Source organism: Pecten maximus, chromosome 9, assembly GCF_902652985.1.
Source record: "Pecten maximus chromosome 9, xPecMax1.1, whole genome shotgun sequence".
Classification (NCBI taxonomy): Eukaryota; Metazoa; Mollusca; class Bivalvia; order Pectinida; family Pectinidae; genus Pecten; species Pecten maximus.
Genome location: NC_047023.1, coordinates 5,252,546 through 5,265,671, shown reverse-complemented (window position 1 = coordinate 5,265,671; position 13,126 = coordinate 5,252,546). Strand labels below are relative to the sequence as shown.

Sequence of the window (13,126 nt, the reverse complement as noted above, 5' to 3'; positions counted from 1 at the left end):
TCGATTAGAAAATATGCGTATTTCCTTCTTTCCGTCGTCCATCAAACTGGAACGATCCAGATATTAAAGGATTCGTCTACTTAGAAGTTCATTAAAAGAAATATACCTAGGAAATGTCCAGTAATAAAGGCATCTTGGTGTGTGGCTCCCGCATGTTAAAAATACTGCATAGCCGTTTGAAGAACCGTGCTAGCTCTCTTAACTATGAACTTTTCAGAGCAAATTTTAAAATTAATTCTCCTGATTATATGTGTGGTAATCCTTGAACGACCCTAAAGGTCCTTGGTTGTTTTTCTATTTACAATTTACATTGTTATAACCTTTCCGCAAAAATCAAACCTCCGACTTTCTCCTATTGGGCGAACCAGAATACGGGCATGTTAAATAAGTCTATAGCCGATTTTAATACATTTATCAGGTATGGCAACGGAGTTATAACGTTACAATTAATTCTATCATAATGCGTTATATTCTATTTGATTTGCAGGAGATTGATAAATAATTGCTAGATTAGCCGAACACGCGGGTTTGTCACTCATTAAAACTATTTATATTGTAAAAAAATAATGTTAGTATTTAACTTGGAATGTATGATTTTCGTATTTATTTTAGAACTCAAAGTTTACGATGTTATTAAACGTTCTAATTACGGAACTGAAACTGTAACTGAAGGAATAATCGTAACTGATGAAATAGTAAGTTTTTATTTGTATTTTATTCCGGGTTGCAATATGTTATATATCAATTAACAGGGACATGTCAAGTTGTTATGTAAACCAATACAATTACCGGTCACACCGCAGGTGGGCGGCGCTCCGGGATTAATTTGTCAGATCACAGGTAGATATAAAATGGCCTGGACAATGAAGTGATCACCTAAGGCTGGATTCAGTAACAAAATACAATAATATACACTCGTCCGATCGAAGTGAAATTTTGCATGGTGTTAGATAAATATATAATCTGTATGTTACAGAAAAAATAATAAAGAAATGTAAATTAACGGCTTCCTGGGCGTGTAAAAACCTCCCTGGACACTCATGTGCCAACCGCAGCCGTAATACAGGGCAACTTCATCGTAACTTCGTAAGATTTAATGGCAAAATTTAGTATTATGCAATCGCCTGATCGAAGTGAAATTTTGCACGATGTTAGATAAAAGTATAATCTGTATGTTACAGAAAAAATAATCAAGAAATATAAATCAACGACTTCCTGGGCTTGTACAAACCTCCCTGGTACTCATGTGCCGAGCGCAGCCGTAATACAGGCCATCTTCATCGTAACTTCGTAAGATTTAATGGCAAAATTTAGTATTATGCGATCGTCTGATCGAAGTGAAATTTTACACGATGTTAGATATAGGTATAATCTGTATGTTACCGAAAAAAAAATAAAAAAATCTTCAATAACGGCTTCCTGGGCGTGTCAAATACGCCCCGGACACTCAAATGCACGCTTTAATGCACCTTCAGTGGTGCATTTCCGTATTATAAAATCATTTGATCGAAGTGAAATTTTGCATGGTGTTAGATAATGATGTTATTAATATGTTACAGAAATTTTTTTAAAAAAATCTTCATTAACGAATTCCTGGGCGCGCCCGACACCCGAGTGCACGCTGCACTGTAACTTCAGAGGTGCATTTCCATATTATGTAATCATTCGATCGAAGTGAAATTTTGCATGGTGTTAGAAAATGGTCTCATAAGTATGTTACAGAAAAAAATTATTAAAAAATCTTCATTAACGAATTCCTGGGCGTGCAAAATGTCCCTGGACACTCCCTGGTCACTCATTAGGTACACCGGAAACAATGGGTTTTCTATCCGAAATGGACACCCGTAATAATATAACCGGAGTGCATTCACAGAAGATGTCTCTTTCATACTCGGAAATATACATTATCAAACACAACTCCGCTCACGACAGCTATCGCAGGAATATGTTTGTCATATCGATTTAAGATAATCAGAGACCTATATAGTATATAGGTCTCTGAGATAATGTAGCGTATCACTTCAACTAATAAAACGTGTCGATTTAACAACAGGTTAAAAACATTATGACTGTTCAATTTTCAAAACGTGTTTTCTAGCCATTGCCTAAGTGTCAAATATTAATAATTAGCCGTACTTTCTAAATTCATGCATTGGGTAATTCCATGGCTCTGTTTTTGTTTCTTTATCGCGTAGACTAACGCATGCGCACGTCGTAAATGAAACCGGAAATTAAATTGTCAAGATTCCAAAATATCTTCCTGCGAAAATAGGCAATAGTTGAGTGACATTTCAAGTATCTTATCTTGTGACAACAGTATCGAGTTGTCATTATCAATCATTACATTCCGTGTTACTAACAGGTTCAGAACATTATCTTCTACTTATTTCAACATGAAATATATGTTTACTGGATGAAGTAAGGTATATTGTCAAATGACATTAACTTCAGTACAAAGTCTTATGTTGCCTTGTTTGGCTTTAAACTTCCGGTATAAGGGCTCACTCGAGAGGTACTTAATCTACACCGTCATCCAGGAAACCCTTAGAGGAAGATACTGTCCCTATCCTGGGTTGAACGTCTTAAATCCTTAAAGTTGTGTTTAAATGGGATTTTTCATAAACTTTGGGTTTTCAAAATAAATCACTTATTTTCTCAATATTTGAAATTTGGGATTACTCTAAACATGTTTACATCTTTAGCAGGATCAAGGAAAATAGCATTCACCTGATCGACTTGTATTACGTTTTCAACAACGCTTCATTACAAATTACAAGTATGAAACCTAAAATGTTTGTATTGTCGCAGCGATTACTGATTTTATTGACCGTATATTGAGATTTTGTCCCTTTTCTTCCGGTTAACCTTGGTAGGTTCTTAAGATTAAATAAAACACTTCCCTAATAACACTTGTGATTTTGCATTGCGATTTACTTGATTACAAGCCACTAAGCAAGGTTTTGTGTAAAATACACATTATGCCCGAAATAGTACTGAGTAAATATTGACATGTGTTTTAATGAAATTGGCTGCGCAATAGTTTGTTTACGAAATAAGAACATGGAACCATTGTAATTTATGACTTACTCCATATTTAATAACGTTGTATCCATGATCAAGCTTGGGCACTTATTTAAACAACAACGTATCAAGGCATCTTTTGTTCTTTATTTAAACAATAATGTATCAATTCATGCTTTAGCCCTTATCTAAACGTCCTTATTTAAACGTCTTTATTTAAACAACATTTAACAATTCATTATTTGGTCCTTATTTAAACAACAATGTATCAATGTATGTTTCGGTCCTAATTTAAACAACAATGTATCAATGCATGTTTCGGTCCTAATTTAAACAACAATGTATCAATATTTAAACAACATTTTATCACATCATGCCTTGGTTCAAATTTAAGCAACATTTTATAAATTCGTGCTTTTGACCTATAATGATTTCACTCACTAAATAAGACAGTATAAATCCTTTAGTTCATATATAATTGTGTATTTAAATCACTAGTTGTCATACACATATTATTTGTCATACACGTACGTGTATAACGGTACATGGACATGTTTATATCGGATATGTGTTTTATTTACCGATATATAATGTTAATTGGTTTGATTGGGGGAAAAACAGACGACCATTGTCTCTTTGAAAATAACAACCAAACTTATTTACTAGTCTCCGTCTCGAAACTCTCTCCTGTAACACACATTGAGTAACTCTATATCCTTCGGTGAATTGCATTAACAGAAACTATTATCAATTCGCTCCGATATTGTTAGGTTAAAAGACCTAGGCACATGGCAGTACCCTAACTATAAATGTTAATGAGTAAAACTTCAAAACCACTAGATTACGAAACTTACCAATCACTGCGACCAGGAGAAAGCTACCTGCAGTCGTTGCGAACATCATGTCTCTCGCCAAGCTATGCGCGCCGTCCTCTGCGTTAGGGACACGGAAGAGTTTCCGCCAGGCCGGGTAAAAGGATGAGTCGGCTTCGTACAAACAGGAAAACCCTATCTAAACACGCGCGCACGTTCACTCTGACCACATTCAGGGATGACCGATCATTAAACAATTTAAACCCCTATTAACTTTCTCCAAACCGATTGGCTACATGATTAACAAACCGATTAAGATGCTGACGCAATCTGGACCTGGCTTATAAAACCGCTTCCATGACGATAAGACAGTATTACCGATTGTTTATCTAACTTCTATAAAACGGACCGATTTATGTTGACGCGGAAGCAGGGATTAGGTAATATGCATCCAAAAGAATCAATTTGTACCAGAGATGTTCAACCTTCGGTAAAGATAGATTTTTTGTTTCATTTTTTAATCGAATATCATTTAATATAATAGAAGGTGAAGAGCCCGAACGAACGAATGGTACAGGCACTCGAGACGTTCCTTCCGTCTTTTTAGGGTGGGGTCATCTTTAATATTCAATACATTATAGTTTCATTTAACATCTTATAAGTATGTGTGTGTTGTGGTGTCACTAATGGTCGAGGGTCAAACTTAGTTTCCAAATTTCGACCATTATAGTACCTTTTTCAATGTACCTAGAAACAATGTTCAGTCATGACAAATAAAGGTCGATATAAAGGTCATCACAGGTCAACTGGCCACCAGTTTAGATAAGTGTTGTGCTTTTTTTCTTTTAATTTAATATATAGGTTACCAAAGGTCACTCGTCAAATGATTTCCAATTGACACGAGCAATTCGCACCATTTCACCAAAAAATGAGAGTTAGATCCAGGACACATCAGTGATGTTAGGGGCATCATACAGCTGTTTCGTCCTTCTACGAGTTGTTAGTGATGTAAGGGACATCATACAGATGTTTTGTCCTTCTAGGACACGACAGTGATGTTCGGGACATCATACAGCTATTTCGTCTTTCAAGGACTCGTCAGTAATGCTAGGGACATCATACAGCTGTTTCGTCCTTCTAGGACACGACAGTGATGTTAGGGACATCATACAGCTATTTCGTCCTTCTAGGACTCGTCAGTGATGTTAGGTACACCAAGAAGCTGTTTCGTCCCTTCTAGGACACGTCAGTGATGTTCGGGACATCATACAGCTATTTCGTCTTTCAAGGACTCGTCAGTGATGTTAGGGCCACCAAGAAGCTGTTTCGTCTTTCTAGGACACGTCAGTGATGTTAGGGACATCATACAGCTATTTCGTCTTTCTAGGACTCGTCAGTAATGCTAGGGACATCAAACAGCTGTTTCGTCCTTCTAGGACTCGTCAGTGATGTTTGGGGCATCTTACAGCTGTTTCGTCTTTCTAGGACACGTCAGTGATGTTAGGGACACCATACAGCTGTTTCGTCCTTCTAGGACACGTCAGTGATGTTCGGGACATCATACAGCTATTTCGTCTTTCAAGGACTCGTCAGTAATGCTAGGGACATCATACAGCTGTTTCGTCCTTCTAGGACACGACAGTGATGTTAGGGACATCATACAGCTATTTCGTCCTTCTAGGACTCGTCAGTGATGTTAGGGACACCAAGAAGCTTTTTCGTCCCTTCTAGGACACGTCAGTGATGTTCGGGACATCATACAGCTATTTCGTCTTTCAAGGACTCGCCAGTGATGTTAGGGCCACCAAGAAGCTGTTTCGTCTTTCTAGGACACGTCAGTGATGTTAGGGACATCATACAGCTATTTCGTCTTTCTAGGACTCGTCAGTAATGCTAGGGACATCAAACAGCTGTTTCGTCCTTCTAGGACTCGTCAGTGATGTTAGGGACACCAAGAAGCTGTTTCGTCTTTCAAGGACTCGTCAGTGATGTTAGGGCCACCAAGAAGCTGTTTCGTCTTTCTAGGACACGTCAGTGATGTTAGGGACATCATACAGCTATTTCGTCTTTCTAGGACTCGTCAGTAATGCTAGGGACATCAAACAGCTGTTTCGTCCTTCTAGGACTCGTCAGTGATGTTAGGGACACCAAGAAGCTGTTTCGTCTTTCAAGGACTCGTCAGTGATGTTAGGGCCACCAAGAAGCTGTTTCGTCTTTCTAGGACACGTCAGTGATGTTAGGGACATCATACAGCTATTTCGTCTTTCTAGGACTCGTCAGTAATGCTAGGGACATCAAACAGCTGTTTCGTCCTTCTAGGACTCGTCAGTGATGTTAGGGACACCAAGAAGCTGTTTCGTCCTTCTAGGACTCGTCAGTGATGTTAGGGACACCAAGAAGCTGTTTCGTCCCTTCTAGGACACGTCAGTGATGTTCGGGACATCATACAGCTATTTCGTCTTTCAAGGACTCGTCAGTGATGTTAGGGCCACCAAGAAGCTGTTTCGTCTTTCTAGGACACGTCAGTGATGTTAGGGACCTCATACAGCTATTTCGTCTTTCTAGGACTCGTCAGTAATGCTAGGGACATCAAACAGCTGTTTCGTCCTTCTAGGACTCGTCAGTGATGTTAGGGCCACCAAGAAGCTGTTTCGTCTTTCTAGGACACGTCAGTGATGTTAGGGACATCATACAGCTATTTCGTCTTTCTAGGACTCGTCAGTAATGCTAGGGACATCAAACAGCTGTTTCGTCCTTCTAGAACTCGTCAGTGATGTTAGGGACACCAAGAAGCTGTTTCGTCCTTCTAGGACTCGTCAGTGATGTTAGGGACACCAAGAAGCTGTTTCGTCCCTTCTAGGACACGTCAGTGATGTTCGGGACATCATACAGCTATTTCGTCTTTCAAGGACTCGTCAGTGATGTTAGGGCCACCAAGAAGCTGTTTCGTCTTTCTAGGACACGTCAGTGATGTTAGGGACATCATACAGCTATTTCGTCTTTCTAGGACTCGTCAGTAATGCTAGGGACATCAAACAGCTGTTTCGTCCTTCTAGGACTCGTCAGTGATGTTAGGGACACCAAGAAGCTGTTTCGTCCTTCTAGGACTCGTCAGTGATGTTAGGGATACCAAGAAGCTGTTTCGTCTTTCTAGGACACGTCAGTGATGTTAGGGACATCATACAGCTATTTCGTCTTTCTAGGACTCGTCAGTGATGTTAGGGACACCAAGAAGCTGTTTCGTCCTTCTAGGACTCGTCAGTGATGTTAGGGACACCAAGAAGCTGTTTCGTCCTTCTAGGACTCGTCAGTGATGTTAGGGACACCAAGAAGCTATTTCGTCTTTCTAGGACACGTCAGTGATACTTAGGATCTTTCAGCTTCAAATCTGATAACAACGTCAGGCTATATATATATTTTTTTCAAAATATATGCAAAAAAAACTAAAAAAAAAAAAAAAAAAAGACGATAATTCTCCCTTTTTGATTTTTGTTTCAAAACTGTATCAGTTGTTGCGATTGATATATGTGGCCATATATTTTGAGGAATGAATAAAACTTCATCTTTCCATTAAAATGGCCAATTTATGTAAACCAACATATTACATGATTTGTGTTAACTTACATGCGCTAGCCGAGTGCTGAGGAAACCCCAGGAAAGTGTCACCAAGCGTAACCAAGGTGAGTACGGAAGTGATGTACTACTATATATCCGTTAAGCCCACTTCACTTTACACACACATAATGTCCCTGTCATGCCATTTAAGAGGTTTAAAGGACGCCTTGACGGATTATATATGTAAAGGTCAGCTAAACGGGACATTCTCTAACTTATTGTAAACCAATTCATTGAAGAAGAGCTACGTGCAGCAACTTTATAAATAGTTTTTATAAATTGTATCAAAACTGAAAATTGACCCGTTTCTCCGATAATGCGCTAGACTAAATTTCATAGGAATTAATTCAGTTGTTCCTGGTCAGAGTCACATAGGTATGTCTGGGGCGGGGCGGGGGGCACGCACCAAAACAGCTACAGTCCTAGGGATAATAGTAGCCTTTTCAAAAGGAAAAGTGTTAATACAACGCTATTTTAAGATACATGTACAATATAAATTTACAACAATACTATTTACAGAATCAAGTAGCTTTTTTGGAAACTATAGATTTCAGCGAATCTACTGATATTTGGGTAATTATCAACTGAAACATATTCGGAAGTGTTCCTGTATGAATGTTTATAGTGTGTATGTCTTACTGAGGTAAATATTACTTCGGTTATAGAAACACGGCACAAGACTTCACAAAGACTTTGATATTTACTGAAGTTTTAATACATACAATGATATACTTGAGAAGTTGGGACAAACGTCTGATCCATCTAATGCTATATTATAGTCATTGACTAACAATATTAAAATGATGCTGGCTATGATAGCGGTAAAACTTGGCTGGGTCCGTCATGCCACGTCATCAGAGGAAATATAGAACATATTAAAACCCTCTAAGCCAAATTGTTCGTAATCCTTTCTCTGAGTTTTGGTGTAGCCCAGATACTCGACAGCGAACCTCTCCCCATACCACCGCTGGAGATCGCTGGACGTGACTTCATCGCTCAACGAAGGAACATCGGCCATCACCAGAGTCCTGCTGGTAGGCGCCAGTATTGACTTGATTACTCTGGTATAATCTTCCCTCTGTGACATCGGTAAGGAATACAACGAGCCAGCATCCCAAACGGCCTGGAACTCCCCCTCCACATGCGGCCCAAACTTAAAGAAATCACAGCAATAAATACGAATAGTCATGTTGTCGCTGGTACATGTGTATAAAGTTCCAAGAGGCTCCTCCATGGGCTTAGTTTCATAACTGATGCCAAACGTTTCAAAAAACTGGTGTATGGCGATCTCCGCGAATTCCAAGCCAACAACCTCATGTCCCAATTCAGCCAAGTATTTCAATTCAGCAGCCCTTCCGCAAAGTGGGATGAACACCTTGCGTTTTCCATCCCCTAGAAGTTTGTCTTGGTATTGTAACAAACACTCATTTGCCTCTTTGATAAAGACTTTATCTTCTGCCCAGTACTTAGAATATTCTTCAACACCAGGGGGCGTGTACTCCTCCTCTTCAACCTGACCTTCCGCAGACATCGTGAATCTGCAAAATAGAAATGGTGGACGTATTACAGATACAGAAATGAAACAATCAGAAAGTTTACATGACGGTGTTGTCATTGTTACACTAAATCATGAAGACAAATGGAATTTCGCCGATACGTATTGCACCAAATCATTTCCCTATGAACATATTATAGCGGTGTAATTTGTAATTTGATAAATGGCTGTGACATTTATGATAGTGTACTTATTTATTTTCACATAATTATGTTAGGAAATGGACATGCATGTCTACTACAGAATAAAAACTATTGTTTACGAGTCACTACTGGAAGTGTCAATAAAATCATTTCCTCCTTAACTCCATGTGATATATATAGGCCACAGATATTTGGTTGTATCTGAATATTTATATATTTCAAAGACAAATGTAATCTGCAGACTACAATGACCATATCCGTGGTATTCTAGTGTTAGTACATCGCTGAAGTGATTCATCAGCTTGAAATATAGATGAAATTGATATTATAATCCAATCTTCAAATTCAAGCACGAGATTTGTGCTCAGTACAGCTTCCTTTGAACTCGCTTAAATCATAAAATAGCAGTTTAAAAGGAAAAAAAAACATCGAAAATAACATTAAACTTGAAGTCTTTTCGAAAATCCATTCAAATCCTTGATTTAGATATCATTAAATTTCTTACCAAATCGTTTGAGCATGACTACGGTGTGTATACAGATCCTGGTGATCGAATTGGGAAAATGCCTAAATTGAGACAAAGTTTATATACATGTAGGTAAGAAAAACTCTCTATTAATGTTTCCATAAAATAACCTCATGGATGTTTATAGTCTAGAATATGACATCCATCCATTCTACGGTTACAACTTTCATCACAAAAAAAACCATGTTGCGTCCATCAACCGATGACCTTCAAAGACTTTTTTTGTGTTTTTGCCTGCCCATTAAATATTGTGTAAAACATGTCAATAACTTTCAATATGATGTCAACCCAAAAATCAGAATCCTGCTATTTCCCGATCATTCATATGCCGCAACTCTTCATAAAACACCAATATATCTTGAACATTAAATCGCACACATGCAGTGACTAGGTGACAAACATAAGTGAATGATATTGTTTAATTCAAATATCATTCTAAAGCATTAAAACCAGTAAAATTGTACTTTGTTGCGCTGACCATCACAAACGTGTGAATATGAAACAGGAAAGGCGTCATCTACAAAATGGACAAAAAAAACAGGAATCGGAAAAACTAAAATTCGACCCCCTAGGCCTAGTAATTTACTGCAACAACTGTACACTTGTTAGTTATAACCGATAATACTCGAGTTACCACTTGTTAGTTATAACCGATAATACTCGAGTTACCACTTGTTAGTTATAACCGATAATACTCGAGTTACCACTTGTTTCTTATACGATAATACTCGAGTTAACACTTGTTAGTTATAACCGATAATACTCGAGTTAACACTTGTTAGTTATAACCGATAATACTCGATTCACCACTTGTTACTTATACGATAATACTCGATTTACCACTTGTTTGTAATAACCGATAATACTCGATTTACCACTTGTTTGTAATAACTGATAATACTCGATTTAACACTTGTTTGTAATAACCGATAATACTCGATTTAACACTTGTTTGTAATAACCGATAATACTCGATTCACCACTTGTTACTTATACGATAATACTCGATTTACCACTTGTTTGTAATAACCGATAATACTCGATTTAACACTTGTTTGTAATAACCGATAATACTCGATTCACCACTTGTTACTTATACGATAATACTCGAGTTAACACTTGTTAGTTATAACCGATAATACTCGATTCACCACTTGTTACTTATACGATAATACTCGAGTTACCACTTGTTTGTAATAACCGATAATACTCGAGTTAACACTTGTTAATAATAACCGATAATACTCTATTTACCACTAGTTAGTTATAACCGATAATACTCGATTTACCACTAGTTAGTTATAACCGATAATACTCGAGTTACCACTTGTTTGTAATAACTGATAATACTCGATTTACCACTTGTTAATAATAACCGATAATACTCGATTTACCACTAGTTAGTTATAACCGATAATACTCGAGTTACCACTTGTTATTTATACGATAATACTCGATTTAACACTTGTTTGTAATAACCGATAATACTCGATTTACCACTTGTTTCTTATACGATAATACTCGAGTTACCACTTGTTTGTAATAACCGATAATACTCGATTTAACACTTGTTTGTAATAACCGATAATACTCGATTTAACACTTGTTTGTAATAACCGATAATACTCGATTTAACACTAGTTTGTAATAACCGATAATACCCGATTTTCGAATTGTAAAGTTATAACCTATAATATTACGATTAATATTGTGTTTTGAGTGGTCATTATTCGAAGTTTTCCACGAATGAAATCAAAACATATCCAACAACACAGTATGAAGCTGTTAATGCTTAAAACTATATAAATACACATTACACATCCGGCCTTCATCACACAAATGATACCCGAACAAAAGACTACACAGATTCTACACTATACAAATATCACAATTTTATGAAGAGTTCATTTTTCGTGTACAGTAAGAATGGAGACAGAATTTTTGTGGTAGAATACTGTATAATTTAAATATACTGTATGCACAATATCAGATCCACTTCAACCGTATTAACTCGTATTTAAACCAATCTAATACACGTACACTGATACACACTTACCAGTAATAAACCCGGAAGCTCAGCGTAAACAACATTCAGATACCCTCTTGATTATACCTTATATTATTTTTGTAGGCGATCTCGGGGTTTTTCCTACATATAAAACTCGTTTAATATGATATTGTTTTTAACTGCTACAAACCGGTAAGTGCATCTAATGTTTAAAACACACAATAAATGAGAAGAAGATAAAAACCAAGATAGGAATGCTCAGATTGTATATCCATGGTTAGAAACCGATTATGAATCAGGTTCAGCTTTAATGTCTGCAGATCGGGTTAAATTAGAGGTCAAGTATCGGCCTTCAGCTATATCTCCAGGTTTGGGTTTTAAATGTCCTAGAACAGAGACGTATCGGTATCAATTTAAAATTAATTACGTACCAATACTGGAGAGATGCTTTCCTCACCGGCGTGTCAATATGGCGACTTCTTACTCTGGAATGCAACGGCTATCAAATACCTTTGAATATATTTCATGCATGGTTTAATGTTTGAGATGGTCTGATTGAGCTTTTCAGCAGTCAAGCACGACGAGTGTACGGTGTATCGTTACGTCTAGAAAATAACGTTTGAGTATATCATATGATCGAAGATACACTTGACTTAACCATATGAAACATCTAATTATATCGGGCTGTGGGTTCATTAAACTGTTTTAATATCGAATTATTGTTTCTGCATCAGCTTCAAAAAAGTATCAACGTTTCTTTGTCAGTTCTCAAGACAATAATATAATACAAAAAGCCACACAAGTGTAATTCATCATCATCATCTTCATCACCGCCTTCATCGTCATCATCATCATCATCATCATCATACAACAAAGTGAATGCTATCAATATAAACGTTTCATTAGATCATATAAGATACTTGATTGTAACATCCTCACCCTCATTATCATCAACCTCATAACATTTCATTACATACTGGATCTCATACGAACAACATAATGTCATTGCATTTTAAGTATAAAGTACATCAGCAATTTATATTACCGTGCATACTTAAAATCATTGAACAAACAAAAAAATATTTAAAAAAAAAAAAAAAAAAAAAATGAAAACAGCCTCATTCCACCACGTTGCAGTCATCAGATTGAGAGCACAGCGTCGAATTACAGGTTTTGCAAAAAATAACAGGCAGTTTAAGAAATTAAATATCAGTAGCAAGATCCATGGTTAGCCAGGACACATACTGACCATTTACCAAGTAACTTCTCTTTATTGATTTATAAACTTGAAAACATTCACTTAATTAGCTATTGACATGGACCTTAAGTACATAATTCTATTTGTGTAAGCTGCGGGCACTACTGTTTTTTTTTGTTTTTTGTTTTGTTTTTTTTTAGTGTCAATTTTATTCAAATGCTCGTGCAGTAATGTTTCACGCTTGAAAG

General features: G+C 37.0%; 2 protein-coding genes across 4 annotated transcripts in view; both read right to left on the bottom strand.

Annotated features, from left to right (window-relative positions):
- Nucleotides 1–4,014, bottom strand: part of LOC117334185 (dual oxidase 2-like) — a 62,515-nt gene extending 58,501 nt beyond the window's left edge. For both annotated transcript variants that reach the window (XR_004534058.1, XM_033893663.1), the window contains exon 1: nt 3,876–4,014. Coding sequence is in view for 1 of the 2 variants with exons in the window: in XM_033893663.1 (XP_033749554.1) it covers nt 3,876–3,924 (49 nt within the window). In the remaining variant the exon portion in view is untranslated. The remainder of the gene's footprint in view (nt 1–3,875) is intronic.
- A 4,121-nt stretch (nt 4,015–8,135) lies between these two features.
- Nucleotides 8,136–12,281, bottom strand: LOC117334184 (thiopurine S-methyltransferase-like). Of its 2 annotated transcripts, none has more exons than XM_033893661.1 (2): nt 12,112–12,281; nt 8,136–8,986 (listed from the first exon to the last, which is right to left on the bottom strand). In XM_033893661.1, exon 2 carries the CDS (start codon nt 8,977–8,979, stop codon nt 8,290–8,292), a length of 690 nt encoding a protein of 229 aa, XP_033749552.1. In that variant the 5' UTR covers nt 8,980–8,986; nt 12,112–12,281; the 3' UTR covers nt 8,136–8,289. The 2 variants fall into 2 exon arrangements, with proteins under 2 accessions (XP_033749552.1, XP_033749553.1); XM_033893662.1 differs by lacking the exon at nt 12,112–12,281 and adding an exon at nt 11,729–11,765.
- Between the last annotated feature and the right edge of the window lie 845 nt (nt 12,282–13,126).

Coding starts and splice junctions, on each gene's coding strand:
- LOC117334184 (XM_033893661.1), bottom strand. CDS start 8,979: ATGTCTGCGGAAGGTCAGGTTGAAGAGGAGGAGTACACGCCCCCTGGT.